General features: G+C 41.9%; 1 protein-coding gene across 1 annotated transcript in view; it reads left to right on the top strand.

Annotated features, from left to right (window-relative positions):
• Positions 1-5,324: 5,324 nt before the first annotated feature.
• The window catches only part of COL1A2 (collagen type I alpha 2 chain), a gene marked incomplete at its 5' end in the record, with an annotated part of 39,417 nt that continues 17,503 nt past the window's right edge, over positions 5,325-27,238 (top strand). The window contains 24 exons of the mRNA XM_080639689.1: positions 5,325-5,420; positions 8,927-8,962; positions 10,599-10,682; positions 12,040-12,096; positions 14,141-14,185; positions 14,289-14,342; positions 14,646-14,699; positions 15,091-15,144; positions 15,690-15,743; positions 16,024-16,077; positions 17,741-17,785; positions 17,996-18,049; positions 18,145-18,189; positions 20,621-20,674; positions 22,202-22,300; positions 22,386-22,430; positions 22,535-22,633; positions 23,169-23,222; positions 23,325-23,432; positions 24,288-24,341; positions 24,447-24,545; positions 25,403-25,456; positions 25,827-25,925; positions 26,682-26,735. Of these exons, the coding sequence (XP_080495815.1) occupies positions 5,325-5,420; positions 8,927-8,962; positions 10,599-10,682; positions 12,040-12,096; positions 14,141-14,185; positions 14,289-14,342; positions 14,646-14,699; positions 15,091-15,144; positions 15,690-15,743; positions 16,024-16,077; positions 17,741-17,785; positions 17,996-18,049; positions 18,145-18,189; positions 20,621-20,674; positions 22,202-22,300; positions 22,386-22,430; positions 22,535-22,633; positions 23,169-23,222; positions 23,325-23,432; positions 24,288-24,341; positions 24,447-24,545; positions 25,403-25,456; positions 25,827-25,925; positions 26,682-26,735 (1,551 nt within the window). The remainder of the gene's footprint in view (positions 5,421-8,926; positions 8,963-10,598; positions 10,683-12,039; positions 12,097-14,140; positions 14,186-14,288; positions 14,343-14,645; positions 14,700-15,090; positions 15,145-15,689; positions 15,744-16,023; positions 16,078-17,740; positions 17,786-17,995; positions 18,050-18,144; positions 18,190-20,620; positions 20,675-22,201; positions 22,301-22,385; positions 22,431-22,534; positions 22,634-23,168; positions 23,223-23,324; positions 23,433-24,287; positions 24,342-24,446; positions 24,546-25,402; positions 25,457-25,826; positions 25,926-26,681; positions 26,736-27,238) is intronic.

Here is a 27,238-nt window from a genome sequence, read left to right as displayed (position 1 = left end):
TGAACAATGATTTATTTCAAGTGTAGACAGCCACTGGGGAACAGAAACTAAAGGAAGAAGCTGCCATGGCTGTTCACATAGAACCTGTTTCTCCTTAAAAGTCAATTTGCTGAACTACTTCTTAAAAGCCACTTTAATTGATTCTGAAAAGACATCTTAAAATACAAAAGAAGTATTAAAAATCAGTGGTTATGAGCTATTTGCAGAAAGAAAATATTCCTGCTTCCATACCATTTACTGGCACTCTACAGACTCCCTCTAAATGACGATCCATGGACCAGCCAAGACATGACTCTTTACATACCTGTACCATTCTCTTACATCTCTGTATACCTTTAGCCCTACATGGGAACAGTGTCCTGACCACAGGAGCTTAGCATAACTGGCCCTTCAACCCCATGTGCAGAGCAGTGGTAGAAGATCCTTGCGGTGACTTGTTTGTCTTTCCTCAGGATTTTCCTATTAGAGCATAGCACAGCTTTTTGGGGTTTTTTTGGGTTTTTTTAAACTAAGCAGTCAGGAAGAAACCAGCAAACATGAAACACTGAATTGTGGTGAGGGGGATACACTGTCCTGTTTCTGTATTTTCTTCACTGACAAGGTACTTGTCTCCTTGTCACTCAGAGCAAGATATCGTCTATAACCAAGCAAAGATGTGAAATGCAGAATCATAAACAGTTTTATCAAAGCTAGCTCAAATGAAGCCGATATGTCTACACAACAGTCACCTAGTATAATCTATCCAAGTGCTAGTGCTTTATTGAATTATGCTGTATAGACCCTCATATATCCATATATCCTACAAAAGAAAGACTAAAGCCAGACTGTGCCTCTTGGTCAGCTCCAGTACTCAAAGGAATCCCACTAGGAAACTATTTCCCTTATGCAGATTTGTTGCTCATCCTTTACTGCTATATGGCTGGGCATGCACTCATTATCTGAACAAATGTGTGAAGCTTTGTGTTGGAATAGGTGTAAAGAAATCAATGACTATTTGCTCCAACCACAAATACTGTGGCTTTCCCATTCGTACCAGCCTGAGAAGAACTAGGATCTGAGCAGACACCATATCCAGTTATCCACCATGGGGCATGAGGTTTACAGACAGCCTAAAAAGATGCAGATCTTTCTCCAAACTCTGGCATTGCTCTGTGTTTTCTTGTAATATGGTACTGGCCAGACAGTATTAAATTGTTTGGCTGGATAATGAATGGCTCAATGGTTGGTGGGTAAGCTTTGAAGGAGTAGGCAGGGCAACTGTTTCCCAGTGCATGTGTTAAAAAAACCAGTCTGCATTCAAACAAATGGTTCAAAATAATGAGAAATAAATCTGCTTCAACATCACCTGGGAGCTCATCTCTTTCAAAGCTTGCCCTAACAGCAAATTTTAAAGAGGTTATTTTTTATCATCATCAGTTTTAGTTTAAATTGTGCCACAGGCATTATTGGCTTCAGTGTGAAATAGTTCCTTTAAATAGAAATGATCCAAAGGGAAAATGAGTTCTTAGATGTTTCCTTGTTAAAGCTGGCTGATCAAATCACTTCTGGCATGCTAATGGCTCCAAAAGCTGTCAAGTTACTTCTGTTATATTAGGAGTAAAGATATTTGCCTAATAGCAACCATTTGCAGTAATTGTTTTTTGAGGAAAAAAAAATTAAATCTGAGTTCACCCCATAGAACCAAATTCACCAAGCACTCCCCTGTTTTGGAAATACTTTCATTTTTCTCCAGTTTCTAAGATTACTTTTGAATGCTTAGAGCAGATGAGCAATGTAGCTTACCTTCACAACAGAAGCTGTGACAGTATCTGAATGATACAGATACTTTGCAGAAAGATCATCTTTGTCACTTAACCTAAAATCGTTTGGTGTTGCTTGAATTTGTGCTGGTGCTAGAGGGAAAAGAGATTCTTTCTCCTTCCTCATCTTTTCTTAAAATATGGAGACCAAGGATGAATGTTACTGAAGAAAATGGCCAAGGGCTCCATAGGTTCCAAAGGTCAGGTATACATCTCAGACTGTTTTGTTAGAGCTGATGGTCCTAGAGAACCTCAGTTATATTTTTTTCAAGATGGTGGTTTGTTGAAAAAAAACCCATAGACATGGGCGAAGACCCAGCACAATGAATTATTATTCTGTAACTCTTTTTTTTTCTACCATAGGCACCAATCCTGTATCTCTTTTGAAGCCTAGGAGCTGTAGTTTCGTGTCATCTCAATACTTTTTGTGTGTTGCTCAGCTTCTGGCTATGTGTTTCCCTCAGCCCCTTGCTTTATGGTACACGTGGTAAATGAAAATCCTCATCTTTGTGGAGAGAGGGCATCCTTCTCTGGGGGGTTTCCTTATCTTTCCAGTCTGAAAATCTATGGGGAGGGTGGAGGGGAATGGTGATTGAGTTTGGTTTGGTCAGGATACATGTGTCCACACTCTTGCACCATCAGAGTATTCTGCTAGTAGAAAAGGACTATCATTTCTTGAAAATGTGCATAAAAGTAGGCAAGCAATGGTTCTCTGACATTGTATGTGTTCAATTAGAAAAGACTTTGTCTAAAAAGAGTCTAGTTACTATTATTACCAATCAATAAATGTTCTGCTGAGGCAGCAGAGTCAAAATTCATTTGACAAAACAAGGAAAAACTCTGGCTATAGAGTCAAATGATTGATTTCAAGGGAGAGGTTTAAAAAAAACCAAAACAACCCACACTACTCACTGGAAGTGGAGCTGTCAGGAAACACTCAAACTTGAGCTCCAGTGCTTTGGGTCTAACTTTAATTATTATTTCAACTTGTTTGAAGGTCACTGAGCTATTTTAGGTTTATGCTGGTATAAACTTTAAAGTAGTTAACTTTGCTGTCCAGATTAATTTTAAATCCCACTCTATTTAAATTGATACCATTCACATGAAAGATAATCTCAGAGAGTACTTTTATACTGTTTATGCTGTATACTTTTATTATCATGTTTCAATGCATCATCATCCATTGGGGTCCTGTTTTTTGGTCAGATATATTTTGTTGGACCTCCTTTCCACAGAATCATGGAACAGTTTGGGTTGGAAGAGACCTTAAAGCTCATCCAGTTCCAATCCCCTGCCATGGGCAGGGACACCTTCCACTAGTTCAGGTAGCTCAAAGCCCCATCCAAACTGGTCTTTTCATAACGCTGGAGGTTATCTTATCCAAAGTGCAGATTTAGTTCCACATTCAGTTTAATTCCGTGTGTTGTCATGCAGATTACCCATTTCATGTGCACTCTTGACAGTGAAGGAAGATCCCGTACAGGGAGCTGGCTTCAGGCAGGCTGCCCAGGCTAGTAGGCTGGCTCTCCGCGCCACGCGTGAAAGCGTGGCACAGGGCTGCTGCATTCAGCAGTGCCTGATGCTGGCAGTGCTCCTGGGACGCCACCTCCGTGGGGTCTCCCCTCACATGGACACCCCTGTCTCACCTTTTCCATTGTTCCTGTACACGTGCCCCCCGGGAACAGCTTATAAGTGAGGGCTGGATACACCCTCCACACCTCCCCAAAGACAGGCTGCGGCAGAGAGGACCTTCTTCCCCCAGGGGTGGGCAGCGGCCGGCTGTCCCCCGGCCCCGCTGCCGGGAGCCCTCCCGCTGCCTCCGCCGCGGCTCCCCCGCCGGCGCAGCGGAGGCTCGCAGGGGCTCGCTGCTGTGTCCGCGCACGACCCGCCTGCCCGGCGACCCACAGCCCGCGGCTGGGGGAGGGAAGGGGGGCGAGCCCCGCTTTTTGCGGCGCCCTCCTCGCCGCTTCCGCCCCGGGGAGGGCGGCCCGCTCTGAGGCGGGGCTCCTATTAGTCTTCTCCGTTACCTCTGCCCGGGACTCCCTTCAGCGAGCAGAGGGGGCCTGGGAGGGGGCCTCCCGCCTGCCCGGGAGGAGCCCCTGGGCGGGGATGCGGACTGGCCGCTGCCGCCTCTTGGCCCGGACGGTGTGACCACGTCAGCTGCGCTCAGCCGCCGCGGGCCAGAGGCCGGCGGGGCCGAGACGGGCGACCGCAAGTGTCTGCAGCCCCCGACCCCAGTCCCTGGAAGAGAGGTGCCCGGGGACTAAGGATGGGGCCCCGCTGCACACCGCAAGAGGCGGCCACTCCCTGCCTGCCCTCAGGGGCACCGTGAGGGCAGCTCCTTGCATCGCCCCTCGGCCTCCCTGAGTGCCGTGGGGCTGCCGGCGCCTCGCCCACACCTCCCCCGCCCGAGGCAGGGAAGCCGGTTGCCAGATAGACGTGGCAAGCAACCCCTCCAGCTTTCCCCTTGGCGGAGTGCGCGGGTGGCAGGAGGGACAGGGAGTTGCCGTGAGTGCTCTTCCTCCTCCCTGCGCCGGAGAGGGGCTTTGCTGACAGGGCCGGGAGGCGGGGAGCGCTCGGGACAGCCGGCTGCAGGGACTCCCCGGGCTGCCCCTCACGCATACACGCTACCCCAGCGGCCGCGAAGTGGGGAGAAAACACTGGCTGCTCCGGCCGGAAAGAACTCTCTGGGCAGAGCGAACCTCCGGGCTGTGAGCAGCCGATGAGCGTTCTGCTGCTCCTCAAGGGCCGCTGCTCCCCATTGGGAAACGCGAGGGCCCGGGGTGACAGGCTGCCCGACCCCCGTGCTGGAGGCGCCTCGGCATCTCCGGGGAGGGCGAGGGTGTCTTTTTGCCTTCAGTTGCGGGGACAGCCTGAGCAGTGGACCCAGCTCCCTCCCGGCTCCCCAGGGCTCTTCTCCGCCGCCATCGGGAGCGGGGCGGTTGGGTTCGCAGGCCCTGGACAGCTCCTGCTTTGAAAGCCGTCGGAGCGCCCTCCCGGCCGCTGCCAACCGGCCGCCCGGCGAGGCTCGGGGCCGCTCAGCCCTGAAAAGCCCGACGAGGGGCGGGGGAACGCTGGAAAAAAAAAAACCCCTTAAATAAAAAAACGGGACGAGGAGTCAGATTTTCCTCCCGAAAGCCTCAAAGTGTCCACGTCCTCAAAGCATGGAACCAATTTACGGTCGCCGCCTCTCCCCCCCCCCCAACACCATCCTCCCCTCCGCCCCATCCCCTCCGCTGCCAAGGCTGCCGCGCCGGGCCGGAGACACGGGGCACGTGACGGCCTGGGAGCCGCGCAGGCCCCGCGCTCCCATTGGCTGCGCGGGCGCCGGTGACTCGCGGCCCCGGGACCCTCCTGCGGTATAAATAGGGCGGAGCGGGTCTTGATTAATTTAGCATCCCGGGCAGCAGGTTTCCGCTAGGGTTGGAGTTACTCAAGACTGTATGCCTGCGCCCCATAGGTAATAGCTAACCACCGACCCGGGGGCTCTGCACCACAAGGAGTCTGCATGTCTTGCAACTAGACATGCTCAGCTTTGTGGATACGCGGATTGTGTTGCTGCTTGCAGTAACTTCATACCTAGCAACAGGCCAACGTAAGTGCTTTCAGCTTGCTCGTGGCATGGGGGGTGTCAGGGGATGGCTGTCCCTGACAGGGGGGTCAGGAGGGGCTGACCCTCCGCGATCTGTCCAGACCTCTTTCCCCACGGATAGTAGCCTGAGGGGAGCTGCCGCTTCCCAAGCTGTAGAGACCAGCTCTTACAACTGCCATCACCTCTTTGTCCCGGATCAGAATCCAGCTGTTTTTCCCTCAGAAATAGAAAAGAGTGGCAAAAGGCCAACGAGGACTCCCCTCCTCCCCCAAACCCAAAAAAGACAGATGGGATCGTAATCCAAAGGAGAATGCAAAGCCCTAATTCAAGCGCAGCTGCTTAAGGGCTAGAAGAAGAGTATGCGGTGAGTGGAAGAACCCAGGCTGCATCCAGACTACGCTTTTGTGAGACTTGGGGCACGGCTCCCGAAGCGGGGAGCCGGGTGGAGCGGGAGAGCGGTGCCTTGCCGCTTCCCTCCGAGGGGAGGCCGGGAGGCTCGGTGCGCGACCCGCGGCTCCCGCCGCCGCCCCGCCGCGTCCCGCTGCGCACAGCGGCGCCGCCTGGCGGCGCAACGAAATCACTGGTTGCGGCCCCCTCCGGCTCTGCCGGGGAAAGCCGTCGGGGGCTCCCCTGGTGGCTCCCGCACATTGAGCCCGGCCTCCCGGGGGTATCCGGAGAGGAAGAGACTGTTCGAGGCAGGAGGAGGGAGGCAGGGAAGGAATAGTGCAGGGAAGAGGATTTAGTCCCCGTTCCTCGATGACGAGGAAGCGCAGCTTTCTACACACATAATGCGGAGGGGGAGAACCCCGCCCCGCGCGCTTGGCTGGTGGAGAACCGAAGAGTTCCCCGTCTTCCCTGCCGGCAGCATCCCGTGCAGACGCCTCAGCCCCTCGCCGCTGTTACTCCGCGAGGCTAGCTTTGCCCTGGGGTTTGGCTGCCTTCCTGGGCGAAGGAGGGAGGGCGCAGCCGCGCGCTGCCCTCTCCTGGGGGGTCCCGGGAACGTGCCGCCCGTGCCCCTCAGGCCGCGTTGGGGACGTTCTGAAGGGGCGGCCGGGCTGAGGCCTGTCCCGGCGCACCGCGGCCGCTCCCCCCGGAGACATCCCTCCACCCCCGGGTGACGGGCAGCAGTAGCAGCGGCTGAGGAGACGGAGCGGTTTGCGTGGGCATTCCCCTGCACCCACCAACCCCGGTTTTGCCGAAATAAGACCTTGTAGTCACCAGTGTCACCATCACCTGGGGGCAGTAATGGTTTTTATTTAAAGTGGAGCTAGTAGAGGCGATCGGTGTTCTGCCGTGCTATTTCAGTGCTTTGTGGCGTTCAGCACTTCAGGTGTTGTTACCTGTCTGCTGGACTGCATGAATCATCCGAATTTAGTGTGATCATACATCGCCGAAGTGACACTTTGTGGGAAAACACCCCAAAACCTGTTAGCTAGTAGTCGAATTGCTGGCATTAAAGTGTGGTGTGAGACATTCGTACCGTGGTAAGTTTCAGCCCAAAGATAGATTTTTAATTTAAATTTAATTCAAGCAATAGATTGCTTGAAATTTAGAAAACAGATTTTTGAAAATTAGAGTCTCCAACTGATTAACAAGAGTGTACTTAGCACGCAGAAAGAAGGTTATTTCCTATTTGGTGTTTAATGGCTTCAAACTGCTCTGTTACACATGCTGATGTTTTACAGGAAATTGTGGAAATAGGTATGTTTGGGTACGACCATGCCCCATAAAAAGTGAAATGGAGCCATTTACATTAAAATTTAAGATTCCTTCTACAGTTTAATATCTTCACATGTCAGCCTGTCTGGATTCATTCATTTGTTGCATGCAGACACATGTGAAAATACGTATGTGCACTTTTTTTTCCATGGAGATACATTCAGGCATATTTAGAGCAGGCTTATAGAAGGTATTTGGCTTTTTACCATATCAAACATATTACTTGTTCTAATTTCATCAGCAAGTCAGTTTTGAGTTTGGCAATCTCACCTGCGAGTCTTCACAGTTTAAGATAATCACCTTAAAAGTGAGAAATTACATTAAGAATATGTTCCTTGCATTAAGAAATGTAAATTTGCCTCTTGACTTAAAAGCATTGAAATGTAAAACTTGCAAAAATAACTGAGACCATGCTCTAATTATCTCTTTTTTTTTTTCCTCTTTCTTTCCCTTCTTTTTCTAGATGTGAGTGAGGTCAGTATAACTATTTTTTTTAATCTACTATATACACTCATCTTCAATTAGCAGGCTAGACTTCTCTTTCATGGCAGTGTTATTTATTAAGGTTAATGCCCAAGATGGTCACGGAAAGACACCAATTAAATCCTGAAGGGACTGCCTGGAAAGGTACCCACCCCGATTTCTCAAGTGGGACGGCCTTTTTAAGAGACTGCCTTCATAGGTGTAAAGACCATGAGGAGAAAGTAACACAGCAGTGGTGTTTGGACATTATACCTGGCGGTTTGGATTGGAGATAGCTCTACTTTAAAGCCAGCCTTACAGTCTAAATTTCATTGCACAGAAGGATTATGAAAGAACTCAGGTGTGACTTTTTTTTAATGCCAGTTTTATAGGCTGTAATACATATAAAATTGTCAGTCTTCAACAAAATGTTTTAATGTAGTTACATGTATCTTTGCTAGATAATAAACTCCTAGCTAAATTACTTCTAAATTACTATAAGAAGTAATTTAAAACCATAGGGTATACTGAAATATACTGTACAGAGAAAAAATGTGTAAGAAGATGAGTCCAAGTTTATATTTTATTTTAGTTTAAAATATTGAGAGAAACTGTATCTTTTTTTAATTATCTTCTTTATTTTTTCCAGGGAACTGCAGGGCGGAAGGTAAGCATATACATTTTTCTTGTGTGGGAATGGAGGTGATATCAGATATTCTTAGGCAGATTAATATTTGGTTGAATATGAGATGAAAGGAAAACTGACTACATTCATTATTTTCAATGTTCCCTGTAGCAGTAGAACTGAAATGAGTAGGAAGTAAAAGGAGGCAACAATAGGCACAGTATCTTAACACCAGAGTAAATTCAAATATTGGATTTAAGCTGCTTTACCCAAGAGCAGAACTAAGTCTACCAAGAACTGAACTGCATCAAAGTGACGTTCTTGTTCAACCAGAGTTCCTTTGGAAAGATTTACATTAATGGAACACAAGCAATGTCCATACAGGTCTAAAAATCTAAGTAAATTCTATTTTATATCTGAAATTCACTGTTAAATTAGAGCCAGTCGCTCATTAGAGACTAAAACCAACTTTGCAAGTAGTCTGTGCAGTGATACTCTGTGGTCTGTGCAGTGATACTTTTAACTGATGTAGTAATGACAGTGACATGTATTTCCAGTAGCTTACTGTGGAAAAAGAATATGCTGCCTGTAGAAAGTAGCAATTGGACCTGTATGTGTGGTCTGCTTTCCTTTTTCCATGTACACTAATTATTTTTAATGCATCTGTTTCCCTGTGTCGTCCTGGAAAATTTCTGCGGTAACTCATTAAGTTTTATTTTCTCCTGGCAGGGCCCTAGAGGAGACAAAGGGCCGCAGGGAGAAAGGGTAAGGAATTAGATTGATGTTCATTTGTTTGTGATCTTTGAACAGCAGTTTTTGGAAGACCAGTAGGAAAAAACTAGGTTTAGGCATTGATGTGAGAGTGAAGTAATGTACTCATAGAAGCTTCCCTGTACAATTTCATTACAAAGAAACAAAGTTACCTATGTACCAAATTCTGCCCTGGCAATACCTCACCAAACTATTGTGGTCATTGTGGCTGAGCAGATGTGATTGAATTCAGACAGCAGCGTAGAAGTCCAAGCAGTGGTTTGAAAAACTTTTTTCCACTGCCCACAGTGGAAATAGTGCATGAAAATGCAGAAAGGAAAGTCGACACATAAAGATGTAGTCTTTGAACTGTATGGTATGTGGATAAGTTGTCTACATCAAACCTGAATAGACAAAGCTAGCTTCGAGGATCATTCATTTTCTGTGCCTCTAAAGATGGCTTGGAAAAGCTCTTTTCTTGGCCGTTAGGTGTTTGTCATCTACCTTCTATTAGTCAAAGCAGATACTGGACTGTTAAAGGCTACTGTAAAGTAACCATAAATAAGGACAGATGAATAATTTAATTGCAATGTTCATTCATTTTGCTGATGGCTGCTTTTCTGATTTGCTTCTGCATTATTGCTGCTTTTTTTTTAAGTGGTATTCTGAAATTCACATCCTTATCCGGGAAGTGTGTAATTATCATGTGTCTTTTTTTGTATCTTGAAAATGAAAATGCCATAGTAGTAATAGGTAGCTCTTAAAGATTTGTTAGGTCATAATATGCTGACAAACATAATGGGAACTATTAGGAAGAATGTATCCGTGTGATCAACTGGATATTTGCTTTAGTCTACTGCTAGCTAAATTTGTTTCATCAAATGAGATACATGCTTTGTCCTGAAGGCAGCAAGGCTGATCTTGCTCCTTTAGAAATCTGTAAGACTTTTATTATGGATTTTATCTAGCACTGAACTGGGTCCAAAATACAGACCAAATAAAATACGTCGCCCCCATTGTCACGATGGCAAAACTTGAATATCTTTGTGCATCAAGGATGAAATATACGGGCAAATGTTGCTGAATGCATGTAATTTCAGGCTGTTGTAAAAGAAACTCCGACAGTGGTAGCACAGTGATAGCATCAAAAATACCTAGAAGAGCACTGCTTTATTGTCATTTAATTTGCAATTGTACCAGCAAATAGTATAGACTGATTAAAAACTGGTCCTCGACTTATTCTGGGTATGTGTTAGCTCCTACCAGCAGGGCTGACTTCTGTCCATCCTTTTGGTCAAATTTTGGGCGGAATCTGACAGGCTGTTTGGGTCCACGTGGGTTACTTGGGGTTTATGGGTCCAAAATTTGGTTGCTTAAAGAGAAATTTCCCAATTTGGAGATTACACTTTGGTAGCATAGATCCAATATTACCCCCATAAATCTCAAATACAAAATTACAGTTAATATCTGATTTGAGATGTGACAAGACAACGTAAATTCAGGCTATGCTTATTTTCTCACTACTGAAAGTGCATGTATAGTACTGCTGTAGTATGTGCTGTAGGTGCCTGGCTGTTAATGAATTTATCATTTCAGATATTTCTTTAGCCACTTCTAATGTTCACTTTATAATCCTTTTTTTTGACTCTAGGGTCCACCAGGTCCACCAGGCAGAGATGGTGAAGATGGTCTACCAGGTCCTCCAGGCCCCCCTGGTCCTCCAGGTCTTGGCGGAGTAAGGCATCCAAACTTTTATTACTGAAACCGATAATCTGTGCTTTGTGATTAAGACTAAATGTACATCTGCTGCAAAACACTGAAGTTGCATTGGAGGAAAGTTGAGGAAACATTCTTTTGTGATCGGCAAAAAATTGATGGTCCCAGTTCCAGTGAAACTCTCCTTGGGATGTATATTTGCTGTAGCAAATTTGGGTTCTGTATTCAGCCAGGACTTATGCACAGGAGCAAACCAACAGTGTTAATTATCATTAATTTATACAGCCATAATGTGTATGGATTAGAAATCAAGTAAGTGAAACCTGTGCTGTTAAGCAGATAGAGAAAAGAAACAACACTTTGCGCGTTCAAGAGACAGCAATGTGTTGGAACACGCTGAAGACTACCCTTAAGCTGAAAGTTCGTACTTGAAAGTCCTTTAGGATTTTAGCGTATCTTCCTTTAGAATTTTTCATTTCTATCTCTATTCATGCTGCAAAACCTAAGTGGACTGTGTTGCATGCACACTTTTTGCAGAAGTGTCTATCGTGTATTCTCTGCAGAATGCTGGCTTTAACTCTTTGCTTGACGTTAACTTGCACAGGGAGCATGAAGAGATAGACACTGTCTTATTGATCAAGCTTAGTAAATCCTCCTGCATGGAAGGATACTCTCTTGCCTTCAATATGAATAGCAATAATTTATTTTTCTATTAGCAAACCCCAGACTGCTTTCACTGATTTCTAGTTTTAATATGCTAATAAAACAAGAAAAGAATTTTTGACTGTGTTGTATAGAACTTTTTTCCATTTTAGTGAAGAGAGAAAATGTACGAGATGCATATTTGCCTACAAAACCTATATGGATAGAAGATCAAAAATCCAGTGCAGAGTTTCTGAGGCTGCATGCTCCTCAGATCTTTTTGAACGTGAAAGCCCCACCTCAACCGGTAGCCCATCAGGGCTGGTACAAGGATTTTACTTAAGCAATGCAGTGAAAAAATACGCACAACTTCCCTCATTGAAAATTAGGTAGAATGATTTGAGGGTTTCAGGAAAGTTTTCAATTTTAAATGAGTACTGAGTTTGCTTTCTTAATTTTCAGTTCACACTATTGCAGTGCCTCTCTGTCAGTAGTGCATAGATATTTGAGGCCACTGCCTGAAAGGACCTTCCTAGTAAAATCAAATCTTTTCTGGAAACTTGAAAATGAGTAGAAATGTATTTATGATAGGACCATGTTTACTGAGTTTTACATATGCTACTTCAACATACTGTATAGCAAGTCTGATGGTAGTGAAATGTAGCATGATAATTATCAACATTTTTAAAGTAAAATTTGTAGTATGTTAATTTCAAACATTTTATCACCTGCAGAACTTCGCTGCTCAATATGATCCATCTAAAGCAGCTGATTTTGGCCCTGGACCTATGGTAGGTATATGATTTAACACTTGATAACTTGCATAGATAACCCGTTTGCTGTTTTCCTTTGAGTCTAATCCAGCTGTAATAATGCAAAGCATAGTGTTAAAATTAGTGTTATGATCATATATTGACTCAAACTGTGAATTGATTCTTTGATGTAGGACAATGTAAAGTGTTTGAAATATAGCCCTAGGACTTGAAATGTGATCTTGGGACTGTATATTTAACTTGAATATAGCACTCATGGGCCTTGTGCTTTAATTCTGTCTGTTGACCACACTTTTATGAATAAGTGAATCTTCTAATCTGATGTCAGGTAACACGTACTTCGATACAGTATTACTTTACCCATAACAAGACAGATTGTGTTTTATGAATGAGATAAATTGTAAAGCTGCTGTCTAAAGCAGACATAGGTCTAGAAAGTAACTCAATAGCTTAGCTCCAGTTGGTGACTATTTTTCTCCCATGGCTGTTAAACACTTTTGATATCCTTGGATTGCACAGGCTTGGTAGGAAATTGGCCACCACATTTAATTCTCCAAAGCTGAATGTTAGTACTTGCTACAAAGCAGTTTCTTGGGAGAAATCTGTATCAGTTACTGCATGCTATGTTCACATGGACATTTAAGAAGTCTATTGCCTCTCTACATGGATTTCTAACCCTTCCTGACGTTAGCAGATATTTTCAGTGTGCATAGACAGCACACTTACCAACATCACAGGCAATGCATCTGATGGGTGAGCAGCAAGGTGAAGGCTGCTCAGGTTTATTCTGGGTCAAGTGCTTGTTTCCCTTCTCAAAAATATTGTAATATTAAATGAATTTTTGAAAATATTTTGGCATCCACTTAGATACTAAATATAGGAAAATGGGAGTATCTTTAATCAAGATCTGCCCTCAGTGTCTGACAATATGAAAATGTAGATGAAGATTTATTTGGGGTGTCACAATTTCTGAGTTTCAATTTTTGAATCACTTAGGGTTCACCTGGTGGGAACAGCAGCAGAATCTACCTACTGTGAGGAATTTTTAAATTTCATAAAGCAAATGTGAGAGATTGGGAATTTAGAAAAGGAGGGAAAAATAATTATGGAATATAATTTGTGGAGAAATTCACAGGGCATATGCAGCACATGTGATTCAGACTGTTCAGAATTAGTTATTTTTCCTAGAATTTCCTGCATATTTTTATAGCAATTTCTGTTGACACATCTTATAAAACATTCATTTGGACAATAGGAGCCTAAATTAAATTTCAGTAAAAGTTGCTTGCTTAGTAAAGCTTAAGACAACTATTAAGAAAGTGCAGTAATCCATGGAAATTTCCTTTTTAAAAGAGATTTTTGATCCTTTTTCCAAGATGTATGTAAATTCTGAATTCAGTCAAGAAGAGTATGTTAGTGACTGACTTTGTAGGTGAAATGAAAAGAATTTAATAGAAAATAGAAAACAATGAAATATTTAAATAGAAGTGGATCATTATTTGAAATAGATGATTACACAATATGTCCAAGAGTTGTTTGATTTCTTTCCAAAGTTGTGTGTGGACCTGTCAATTCATGGTAATACTGCAATTTATATATCTTTATTTTTCCCTTTTACATCTCTACAATTTTAATGATCTTTTTCTCTAACATCTTCTTGAAAATTATGATAAAATTGACAGGCTCAAAAATACAGTCTTTCTTAATCTGTTGTTATGACCTTCATCTTTAAACTCTGCATTTATCTTATGGGAAGGGAGAAGGCACATAGAAGAATGAACCAGTGTGCTTACTGACAAGCTAGAATAGATCACAGGGTTCCCAGCCATAATGGTGGGTTCCTAATCACCTCTGTGCTAATTCATCCATTAGAAGATCTATTTGCACTTGGACTGCCTGTGTAAATTCCTGCAGAACTCTTAACTTTCTCTAACTTGATTTGGACACTGAAACCTGTAAGGCTTACCAATATTCTAGGAATAACAGGAATTGGTGTTATAGATGAGTTTATGTAATGGTGATTTTAAAAAAAAAAAAATGCTTTGTAATTTTTCTCCCCTAGGGTTTAATGGGACCTAGAGGCCCACCTGGAGCATCTGGACCCCCTGTAAGTGCAGTCTCAGCTCTCCTACAGATTAATAAACATTGACATATCTGGAAAATCACAAATAGCTTGTTCAAGCACTAACAAAATCTCCCTCCTTTTGTAGGGTCCTCCTGGTTTTCAAGGTGTTCCTGGTGAGCCTGGTGAACCTGGTCAAACGGTAAGTACGGGTTTCACATACAGATGCTGTTAGAATCAGAAATAGGACAACAAAGTAGGCTTGTAATGCTTAGGCTCCTTTCTCCTATCCATATGCATGTCCTTGAATGTTTCAATTGGATATTCCTGGTTGGTCCTGTTACAGAAGCAGAGCTGAACACTCAGATTCAGACTCCTTCAGACTAGAATCATAAAGTGCAAAGACAGTTATGCTCCACCTGTGCCCCAGCTCAAGTCAGAAACCAGTGAAAAGACTTATCTGAAAAACTGATGCTTGAAGTAATCCTCAGTCTATTTTTAACAGGGTCCCCAGGGTCCTCGTGGTCCCCCTGGTCCTCCAGGAAAGGCTGGTGAAGATGTAAGTGGTTACTGAATGTTTCTCATTTCTTTTGGGGCCGTGATTCAACTCTAACATTAAGTCATTGTTAAGCAAAGCATTCAATTGGCCATAATTTTTTACATTGTTTTATAATACTGAATAGAATAAATAACTCCTTGAAATAATTATTTTACAATACAAGAAATGCTGTATGTTGGAGATGTACAGAAAAATGGATAACTTCAAAAACTCTCCAAATAAATTACTTAACTTCATGAATACAGGGAGAAGGAAACATGAAAGCTAACAAGCTGTCTGTAATTATTGAAAATGTGAGAAACTTAGTGTCTTTTCTTTTTAAGAATGGTTTATGTTGTTATTTTATTAAATAAGCTTTCTTTCTTAGTGCAATTTCACTGCCTTTTTTTAGGGCCACCCTGGCAAACCTGGAAGACCTGGTGAGAGGGGTGTTGCTGGCCCTCAGGTATGTAGCAGTCTGCTGTAGACAATGCAAAACAGTTCTATCAGTGAAACCTCTGTAGACAATGCAGAACAGTTCTATCAGTGAAACCTAACAGGATTCCTGAGTTGCACCATTAACTATCTACTAATATTTCTTATATGGATTAGTCAAAATTCAGTTCGTACCTTTGGGGATATCATATAGTCATGTATTTGTTTTGTGTTCCCCCTCCCCAAGTAAAGCTAGTGTAATTAGTAACAGAATTGACATAGTGATGACATAGGCACAGATGAGGAGGCACCTTGGTATAGAAAGCTAAAACAGCTGTGATATCACATGTTAATACATGAAATTTTGGAGAGTCAGAACTGGAAAATCAAGTTGATTACTGTTAGTCTTGGAACAAGTCTGGTCCTGGGAGGTTGGGGAATGGACTGTGTTCCTCACTTGAAGTATCACAGCCCAGATCTACCAGTTAATTTTGTTGAAAGACTTAGTCTTTTTCTTTCTCTTTAACTGCATTATATAATATGAGAGACAATCATTCATGCATTGTGTGTTTTTAGGGTGCTCGTGGTTTCCCTGGAACTCCTGGTCTGCCCGGCTTTAAAGGAATTAGGGTGAGTATGTGCATGATTTCCCTGATTAGTTATGATTGACAGCACTTCAGCATGCTGAAAACCCCTGGAAATACCCTCAAAGTTAAGAGTGTGTGAACCTCTTTGAAGTTTTTACTATCTCCTGATATGAAAAACTGATTTTGGGGTTTTTTTTAAATCTTAAGATTATATTAGAAAATAATTTTGTATGGAAAGAAGGCTTCGCCTTACAAGACTAGGAGTTTATGTATAGCCATTTGTGGGAAAATATATATTAATATCTATTTTTCTACTTAAATAGGGACACAATGGTCTGGATGGTCAAAAGGGACAACCTGGTACTCCTGGCAACAAGGTAAAGATGAAATCTGAAAATGTAGGATGCATTTGTAGCTTTTCCTGGCAAAAGACACATGAAGTCCCCTCCAATCAGTCTTCCATGTTGTCATTAAATATTGCCCAACAGCAATAATCTAGATTTCAGTGGGTGTACGTATAGCAAATATAGGCACCTTAACATGAGAAATCATTCATGGGGCTTTATTCTTGAGGCCTTATTAAAGTTTGTACTTCCTGTTGAGTAAGAGCTGCAGAACTGAGCTCCTAATGGTTGACTACCCAGCAGCACTCAAGGCTGATTTTATCTCTTTTTATGGATTGTGTTTTGCATTTTGGTGGTGTTTTAAGGCACACTAAAATGAAAATATCTAATTTTTCTACAGAATTCTGCTATGTGAGAGACCTGCTCCAGTCTGCTAAAAATTTGGATAGGTGCAGTGCTCTTCCGAGTTAAGGCTATTTGATCTTCACAGTCTTTTTCCCATTTTACCTTCTTGGATTAGTGCACATTTGAACACTATCCTTAAAAAAAAAGTTTTTAAATATGGTCTAGAAACATCTCTGTCAAACTCTTCCTCTCTTGGTTTCTTTTCCCATTCATCAGTGCCTAATAACAGTTTTCTTAAACACTTACCACAATACTGGGTTGTAGGAAATTTTAATGCTGCTGACTTATTAGCAGGAGATTTATATTCAAGAGCTTTTGATATAACAATGAGAAGCTCAAATACGAATCCTCCCTCTTGCTTGTTTCTAAGAGCTTAGCACTACTTGCTTATAGCGTTATTAATTGTAACATAGCATTCTACAATATCACTGCAAGTCGTTAACCTTCAGAAAAAGTTTGGTCAAGAGACAGCAAATGCTCAGTCTGCCAATATTGGAGATTAAGGGCAGATAAAGCAATTAAGTAAAGAACAGTTATTAGTAAGAGTGCTGATCTGACTGCAAAACACAAGTATAATCAATGAAGGTCACTCATGATGTAACTATGCTGAAAGCAGTGATGAAGGCAAACACTTGTGCTGTTTGCAACATTCAAGACTATGTGTATTCAGATATGTTCAGGATTCAAGAGCCTTAAGACTAATCTTGTCACTATAGACCAGCTTAGACCAACTGCAGTCTTGTTGAGAGCGCTTAGTACTAAAGGGGCAGGAGTCATGTTTTAATGGTTGTCAGTCATACTTCAGTATTATTGGTCCTACATTAAAAATACCTGAGGCAGATCCTAATTTCCAGCCATTTAACAGGAACTTTGTCACCTTAACGTAAGGCAAAATAAAGCATTTTTCTGCTTCTGCTCTAGTTAAAAAACAGCTGCTGATTGATCCAAATTGGTAGTTGACTATCCAGGCCCTATCTCTTAGGTGCGTGCTACAGAGTAAATATCAGAATAAAGAAGGGAGGTAAAGGAAGCTAAGATGGGTAGGTGTAGTGACTTGCTCTGGCCCTCCTCTTCTAAGAAGATTTCCAGCTGGTCGCATTCCAGTATGTGCAGGGACAGTCACAGTCTCTGCATCCTCAGGACTTGATGTGCAGTTATTTTATAATGTGGTTCAGGTGCTACAGAAATCAAAGGTAGTATCCAGCAGTTGAATATGTCTCTAGATGGTGTTATGCTGTCTGTCCAAAACATCCTTTAAGAAATTCAAGCCTGCAAACTTTCTTTTTCACAGGGAGAACCTGGTGCCCCTGGTGAAAATGGTACCCCAGGACAACCTGTAAGTATTTACTGCTGCTGCAGAAAATGATAATCTGATAGATATGGTTCAGCCAGCATTTGATCAGTTTTTGCCATCAGTGACACTCTAGCTAGCTAGCTACTCTAATGTAACAGCATGTGAATATTTAGAACAGAATTGCCTGGCTGCAAGTCTATATATCTTTGTTCAGTGAATGGATTAAATGAGTCAATTTAATTTTTCTTTCAGGGTGCTCGTGGTCTCCCTGGTGAGAGAGGAAGAATAGGAGCCCCTGGACCAGCTGTAAGTAGCTTCCCATCTGCCTGTCATCATGACCAGCCACTTACTGTTACTTTGAATCTCTCTTCAAACTCTTTTATGATGTTCTCTCCTCACAGGGTGCTCGTGGAAGTGATGGCAGCGCTGGCCCCACTGGACCTGCTGTAAGTTTCATTCTGGATATTTGACAGTCTGGTTCCATTAGGCCTCATGTCTCTTTCTGTCGATAATATTTCTCAGGCTTCTGAGAAGTTGATTGTGTGGACATTCTTAACACAGTTCTTTGTTGCTTCATCTAAAAAGAATTGATAAAACATAAACCTTTTGCAGACAATATCATGAGAGCTTCAGGATTTATAGAAAATGCATCTGTATCAAAGGAACCAAATATTCTGTCATTTGCACTGATGAGTTCATAGGGAAACAGTGATCAGAATTCTGATTTCCAACAGCCTAACAGAACAGTTCTCACCCCAAACCTAAAGATACTTTATGCTTTTTAGCAGATATGTACCATGCACATGTTGCAGATGACTATAATTATATACACCCCAAAACTATTATATGCAGTCCAGGACTCAGCTTTGCACCTGCAGCATTGTCCTGTCTGACTAACAGGAGCTAACCTGTTTCATTCACCATGTGATACCTGAATTAGGTGAGCTAGTGTGGAAGGCCACTAAGATCCAACTGTCCTGATCTGAGTGGTAAACAGTAACTATACGAAAAAGTGCTAATCCAATGCAGATTTGTCCCTTTAATAGGAATTGCTGTCACCATAGCATACCACTGACTTCAGTAAATCTCGTTTGTTTCAATGAAATAAATGTGTGTACAAGGGTATATTTTTGAAGCTTAAAAAAGAAAAAGTCAGGAATAGCCCAGAATAGTTTTTCCTTCTTGCTTTCAAAATTTAAATGAGTGATGAAGCTGTATTTGGTTCTGTTAACTTTGGTAACTCCCTGTCACTTGAAACATCTGTTATACTTTACTGTAGTAGAATGTTAGCATAGGTACTAATTTCACTTCATTTCTCCCATATGGGGTATTTAAAAAATACGTGGTTGGGCATTTAAATTGCAGGCCAACCTTATAGCTGAGATCTGATGTTACAGTTTGTAGTAGAACCTAAGCCTTTTAGCTATCTTGAAAGCAATTGAGTTACTATAGTAAAAATACTCAGGAGCTGCTAATTGCAGAGGTGTTGCTGGAAATCGGCAGGAGCAGGAAGTTGCATTGGGTCCCAGTGTCTATGCCAGGCTAAAGTTATTCTACACATGCTTAGGCTATGATGCTGTAAACATTCTGCATAGCACTTACTATCACTCTTTTTTAAAAAAATAAAACAAATAATGTTTTATTCTCCTTGCCACTGGGAATTTAAAACATAAAAAGAGTCACTGCGGTGGAAATTCTAGTAGTGTATATTTACATACATATCTTAAAGGGCATTTGATCTTTTTTTCTCTGCTTATGCAAAACCAGTGAGAATTCCAAGTACTCAGTTTATAAGAGTAGGTTATAGAATGTTGGAAGCCAGTTCCTCTTTGCTGTACCGGCTGACCCATTAAATTCTCTTGGATTTGCAAAGCAGTTTTATAATAGTATTTATAATTGAAATGTGTTAGCTCACAAAGAAGTAGATATCAATCCCGAATGGCTGTGAATGAGTTGAATAATTCATTAATAATTGAGTAAAAACTATCCCTTTGTATTCTTAAAAGAATAACAAAGGTACGAATCCACCAGTGTATCTTCTCTTGTGATGTCTGGGTCCTGTACATTAGGAAGGTTGTTCCATCATAATTACATATCTCACAGCAATAGCTATATATAGCAGGACCAGTAGAAGTCCCTGTTCAAGCTGACATGTGTTCATTCCCTTTGACATTAAAGAAAACTCAACCCCACACAATATAATGAACAAGCATTGGAGTTGCGTGCGTTCACTGCCTCAAAATGTATGATCTAGGCATGAATCAAGATTTCTAATCCATTTGCACGTTAGAATCAGTTCCTGCCCTAAATTGCTGTTAAGCCTGATCCAATTCCTAGTACTGACCTAAATACAAGTTGTGCAAACCACTGGCTTGTGGCATGGTGCGGAGATCTTACTAACCCTCTGCCCACAGGTGAAGAAGGACAAAGTCTGTCATCAATCCAGGGCTCCTGTGTGTGGCCAGTAGTCCAGAAGGACTACTGGTGTGAAAGCGTACACAGTTACTCCTGCACAGTAAATGTGTTGGAAACAGCCACCTAAGATTTATATTTGCAGGATGCAGTGCTCCCCTTCATCCATTGTGGGACTATGCAGCAAGACACCTTGTTTGCCTCTGCCCATTCTCTGTTTATTCTTACTCAGGTGTTTGGCCTCAAGGCAAAGTTTTACAAATTGTTGCTTAATTCACACTTTTTTAAAACTGTTCTTAACTGTTTGTAGTGAACCAAATTTGTCAGTTTGGAGTTGCAAAAGGCAACTGATATTCTGAGGTGGTAATGTGTGGAAATGTATCTTTTCAATGCTTACTTCAGCAAGCAAGACGTTTCTGTCATCACTGGATACCTTTACCTAACTACTTCCCTTTAATTTCGTAGGGTCCTATTGGTGCTGCTGGTCCTCCAGGCTTCCCAGGTGCTCCTGGTGCTAAGGTATGAACATCTGCTTCTACTGGTACCTTTGGTAGTGAAGATGAAATATAGTAACTAGTATTGCTAGGTAGCAGAAACACACCCTCTCTGTAAGGGGGGTGCTTCCTTGTCAGTTGCAGATCAGGATGAGGATCAATCCCTGCAGCATTTGGAGAAGACCCGCTATGAATGCTAATTTACAATACAGCAGTTATTTCACAGCTGAAAATGATCTTTAGGCAGGCTCAGGAAGATACATACCTTCCTTTTCTTTTTACTGCTTCCTATGTGGTGCAGTTGTACACACCTTTGAAGGGTGACATGGATCATAATAAATAAGCAAAGTAGTAGTTTACATCACTTTAAAGAAGTAGTGGAGGACCGAGAAGCTGCAGTCGAGTATCAGGCTCCTTCTAGCCTAGGTTCTTGAAATTACAAGTGAAGAAATTGCATTGAAACTTTCCAGGTTTAAGGCAGTACCATTTTTGCTCTTTCAGGATGTGACTTAGATAATTCAGTTTATTGCCCAGATCTTAGCATTTTTACCTGGGTAAGAGTCTCATTATTTTGAATTTTACTCTGTCCAAGGAAGGACAGAGGATTTGGGGCAAGAGTATTCCATATACTGCATTTACAAATTTCACTGACCATTTGCCAGGAAGCTTGGAGCTGAATGCATGTAGAGATAGTGTGATACAGTTTTTCATCCTTACACAGGTACATGTCACAGCAGATGAAACTCTTGCCTTGATCCACCTATAGAAGAAAATAGTGTTATTTGCTAGATCTCTTAATATTAACTGCAGGGAAGATGAGAAAATTGAGATCCCATTCTGGTTATTTTTTGTCAAAAGGCAAGACTTTTGGAAGGCATGATGTCTTCTCTGACGCAGATGTGAGTGTTTTTACAGCATGTAATTTCAAGAGAAGGCTGCCTACTTGTGTAGGGTGAATTCTGACTACTCAGAGTTGCAGGAGATAAGTTTTCATAATATTCAGGGGGTTTGTAGTAGAGTTAGTGAATACAAGCTTCCGAGAGTAAAACAAAGAGCCTTTCCCTGTAATTTACTCCACTGTGAACACCATCCTACAGCTCTCTGATCAGGAATCATTTTACATTTTGCATTAGTGCAAACGCATCTAAGGTGCAAAATAATGGTCAGTCAGGTCTCCTACACTATGAGGCATCTCAGGCCAATGCCGGAAACACATGGCTGCAGATAAGACTGGAATCTTAATTCTGATTTTCTAGATCAACCTTCTTTGTAAACCTTGGCAATAATGAAGCTTTTCAGATGCTGAGCATCTGTTGTTCCTGTGTTAGCTGTCAGCCCTGATGGAGCCTAGCTAGACATCTCAGCTTCAGTGCCTTTAAAATCCAATCAAAGCTCTCAGCCTCTTGGATTTCCTGGCCCCTGAAGTGGGAATATATATACATATATATGATTATCTTCTAAATGTCAGGACAATATAGGATTGCTCCACTATTGCCCTAACACCCCTAATATTGTGTGCACTGACAGAGGGCTCTGTCCTTCTCGCAAACAGGGTGAAATCGGACCTGCTGGTCATGTTGGTCCTAGTGGTCCTGCTGGCCCAAGAGGAGAGATTGGACTTCCTGGCTCTAGTGGTCCTGTTGGCCCTCCAGTGAGTAACTTGCCAGACTTCATCTATTGTCGGATGGGTTCACTTGAGACTCTGAAATAACCATTATTGTTATCTTTCTTAATAGGGGAACCCTGGTGCTAATGGTCTCCCAGGGGCTAAAGGTGCAGCTGTAAGTACAGCCATACTCACTTGTTTGCTCTGAAAGAAACCAATTCAGCTAATGCAACAGAAAAGATAATGGGCTCATAATACCTTTTCCCCTCTGCTGGACAGGGTCTTCCTGGTGTTGCTGGAGCTCCAGGTCTGCCTGGTCCCCGTGGTATTCCTGGTCCTCCTGGCCCCGCTGGTCCCAGTGGTGCTAGAGGACTTGTGGTAAGTGACTTTGTGTATTGTGTCTTCATTTGAAAATTGGTCACAGTGTCCTCTATTGTAAAAGATTTCCTCTGGATATATTTTTCTATTAAATGCAGGCATTTTTTCTTGCTCCACTATAGTTAAACATTATAGTTCATTTTTATGCCTTGCTGCTTGCTTCAAATGCTGAGACTGAAGAGGTTCACTTTGCACTCACTTTGAGTGCAAGGGTTGTTAAGCTCTGTCCATGTTGGTAGTATCAAGAGAGATGTAGCAGCGGTCTCACAAACAGGCCCTCAATGGGTATTCTTAGTATAGGGACCAACCCTGCATGTGTGAACTACTGTAATTTCTAAGCATCTTTTAACATGCCTTTTTTCATGCCTGTTAGACCAAATATACAGCTTATGTTCACTGACCATGTATGACAGTAGGGGAAGACATGGCATTAGATGATTAAGAAGTTGTTGGATTCATGGAAAGCTGTCGAGGTAGAAGAGAGATTCTTGAAATTATGCTTAATTCTATGATCTCTTTTTGTTTTGGACTCCAGGGTGAACCAGGCCCTGCTGGTCCCAAGGGAGAAAGTGGTAACAAGGGTGAGCCTGTAAGTATGGTGACATGTGAAGGTTTTTTTTCAATGAAAAAGCCTGATAATATCCGTAACAAATCATATCTGATTTCTTCTTTTTCTCTTTGCCTGAAATAGGGTGCTGCTGGACCTGCTGGCCCTCCTGGTCCTAGTGGTGAGGAAGGCAAGAGAGGCAGCAATGGTGAACCTGGCTCTGCTGGTCCCCCGGGCCCTGCTGGTCTAAGAGTAGGTTTTCTTTTAATGTTCCAGAAGTAGAAGCAAAAAGGCAATAAAGCTACAATCACAAAGGCAAACTAACGTAAATTTAATTACTCATAATTACTTAATGCTATTAAGCAAAGATCGTTTGCAGTTTTCAGCATTTTGATTAATTGGGACCAAACCTATTTTTGCTTTGTATTAATGATGTTTACTATCTTATCCTTGAAGTAATTAGAGGTTGCTTTGATTTATCCACTGTATAATAGTGATTTATCTTTGATTACTTTTAAAGCTTTGTGATGGGTTTAACAGCTTAGAATAGATAATTCGCTCACACATATAATGTGAGGCAAAAAATTTCAATTCAAGTGTGCCTAGTAACCTTTTCAGTCAGTGAGGAAACCAGTCCATGAACTTCAGGAGGCGTGTGGTTTCATACATGGAAAGAATTCACAGAAAAATAATAGGGGAAAATGACAGTGTTTCCACCAGATTTTTTTTTTTTGGTAGAGATATAGATTCAGTGTTGCTCCTCGGGTAGGGTTTACGGAGTCATAGAGAAGCCAGTAACTCTACAGAGAAGTGAAGATGAGACTGTGTGGGCCAGGTTGTGGGATCCTAGCTGCTTGCTAGGGCCTTTATTAGATTACAATGAACGCTGAAAATGCTCTGATACAAGGAGATTAGAATGTGGAGAAATCTAAAGGAAGCGTATTTTTTCACAACATACATTTACACTGAAGTGTGTGTGCTTAGCCCTGCACTTAGCTCAAATTCAGTGGACCTGCTTGGAAGGCTGAAATTTAGTAAGCACTATACACTCCACAGGAACAGATTTATTTCTTTCCCTTTCTAGATTTGTTTTGTGTTCACTTGCAGGGTGTGCCTGGATCTCGTGGTCTCCCTGGAGCTGATGGCAGAGCTGGTGTTATGGTAAGATTTTTGTCTGGGTCACTATTTCTAAATCGTCTTCTTTTATACACAGATGTGTGATGCTTTTTGCTACCCTTGCCTAATTTCATGTATTTATTTTGGTAGGGACCTGCTGGTAACCGTGGTGCTAGTGGTCCTGTTGGTGCTAAGGGTCCTAATGGTGATGCTGGCCGTCCTGGTGAGCCTGGTCTTATGGGTCCAAGAGTAAGTTTGAACTATGTGATGCAAGTTTGAACTGTGCAAAAAGAAAATTACTTACAATTTAGGGGCAAAATTAGTCAGAAATCCAACTGCAAAAATTCAGTCTGTGCTAACGACAGGGCACTTCCACCACTCTGTTGAAAAAGCATCCATGAGGAAATGAGTAAGGCATCAAAATGTTTCCTGAAATAAGTTTTTTTGTGGGTGGTGGCATTTGATTGCCTTGTCATGGAGCAGTGGTCCCTTGTACTGGATACTGCATTGATTTCTGAGGGGGATTCCACTCATGATTATTTACAGGGTATGATCATCGAGATCGCAGCTGAAGTATGTGTGTGTCCTCTTTAATTAATTAAAAGAAAAGCAAACCCTAGTAAAATGGTTTGTGATGGCTGATCTCAATTATTTCAGTTTTATTTTGCAAATGATTTCACTGAAAACAACCATCCAATTTTAGTGGTGCTGGCTGCAATCAAATTATATCCATGCCATTGTCCTTTGTCCTCTTTAATCTACCCTCTCTTCTACCTCACCTCATGAAGTGAAAGTTTTCAATGCACATGTGAACTATTAGACATCTGCAAACATTTAAGCACATTGTCTGCTGAAGTACAGCCTAAATGAGTTTATCTGAGTGAAAAAGGCATTTACCTACACTGATTTTCAGCTGGCATGGGAGAGCATACTACCAAATTAAACTTGATTAGATGTAAACTTGATGAGACGTACAGCCCTGTTTTCACAGCGTATATTGATAACTTGGTGTCAGTGTGTGTATGCACAAATGTAGAATTAAAAACTTGGTTAATTGTTGAGTGAGTTGTTTTTCTTCTAAAAACATGAAACCTTTCTGTTCTCAGGGTCTCCCAGGTCAGCCTGGAAGCCCAGGCCCTGCTGGCAAGGAAGGTCCTGTTGTAAGTACTTTGGTTTTCATTCTGTTTCCCCGTTGCATGTAAAACATAGACATAAACTGAGATTTTAAAAAGCAGAGATCACAGCAATGAGCTCTGACACAACCCTTTGTAAAAACAGCAAGGTTTTGCCATCATATTACTCACGAGATCAGTGAGAAACTTTCCATCCATTTCTGTGGGTCTCAGGTCAAGCCTATGTCCTGGAAGAAATAAAAAGTTCTACAAAAAAGACAAAAATGGAGGAATGCATGAGGATGCAATGTATAAACAGTGTTAAATGGCATTTGCTTCCTGTCAGTACACATTTCTACTTAAACTGAACTCTAATTAAAATACCCCAGCCATTTAGTAGTATCATTTCTTTTTCTAGGGTTTCCCTGGAGCAGATGGTAGGGTTGGACCAATTGGTCCAGCTGGTAATAGAGGTGAGCCTGGCAACATTGGATTCCCTGGACCAAAAGGTCCCACTGTAAGTAAAATACAAAAACTTTCTATTACTTTCAATTACTATTTCCAGACTAATCTGTAGGTCTCCAACTCTAACAATCAAACACATCTCCCTATGTCCTCCTGTACTGCTTGTTGGATGGCATCCAAGAGTTCTATTTTACATTATTTTGCAGTTTTTAAAATACGATTAACAATGAAACAACAAATGACAACCAATTTAATTAGTTTAGGAAGATTTGGACATTGAAATTATTAGAATAATATATATCTGTATTATAATTTCTGCATGTCTATTTTATCATTTCTGCATATACACTTCAGTAAAAGTTCTGTAAAGGTTGGTCACCAAGCCTAAGTTTCAATTCCAGAGTATTGTTATGTATGGAGCACAATCCAAAGCTCACTTAATTTGGAAGAAAAGCTACCTGTGCAGTGGGGCTCTTGACATGTCACACAGAGGCCACATGTAACAATAATAATCTCCTGGATTTGTGGTGTTGCTATACATATACACACATATAGACATATATATAGTGTACTGCACAGTGTGCTGTGTAGAGTGTCATCAGTTAGGATCTCAAAAAATAAAGGAATGGAGTTTAGAAAATTGAGCTATTCCAAAAGGCAGATGGAACTTGTGGGTGTTTTAATTAGGGTTAAAGAAATATTACAATAAATGTCCTGGCAAGGAGTGGATCAGTGTCTCTTTAGTAGCTTTAACTGAATCTAACATGAAGTCTTGGTTAACTTTTGTATCTTTTGCTTTCAACTTCAGGGTGAACCCGGCAAACCTGGTGAGAAAGGCAATGTTGGTCTTGCTGGCCCACGGGTATGTGGATATATTTCCTCTATTAACCTCCAGAGATAAAAAAGTAGATTTTCAAAACCTCTGTAATAAGATAGCATTGTCTTCTGTGAGCATGAATAGATGATGAAATAGAAAAGCACTTGAGAATGCATTTGTCTAGCTTCATATCAGTTGGAACAATTACTTAAGGGATAAATGAAAACTACCCTTCTTGGCTATTAATTGGGTAATAAATTATGAGGTATTAGCTTCCTGTGAAGAGGAAAAAAAATAGCACTCCCTGTGCAGATTTTTAAGGACAGTGTATGGTTTCTAATTCATCCTGTTTCCAACTGAAATTTCCAACTTCTTACTCACAGTTGAGAGTGAACTAACTTTTCCATTTAAGGGACCAAATAATTGGTCCGTTGTAGGAATAATGCTATCAGCAAGATTTCTATAATCCATAATTCCAAAAGAAGTTCCCTTAAGGATGAACATGCTGCAATAACTAAAAAAATCACCATTTTTAATTTAAAATTATA

The sequence above is a fragment of the Psittacula echo genome (genome assembly GCF_963264785.1).
Source record: "Psittacula echo genome assembly, chromosome: 2".
NCBI lineage: Eukaryota > Metazoa > Chordata > Aves > Psittaciformes > Psittacidae > Psittacula > Psittacula echo.
Note: the sequence above shows the minus strand (reverse complement) of the source record. Positions and strands in the feature narration are given on the sequence as shown.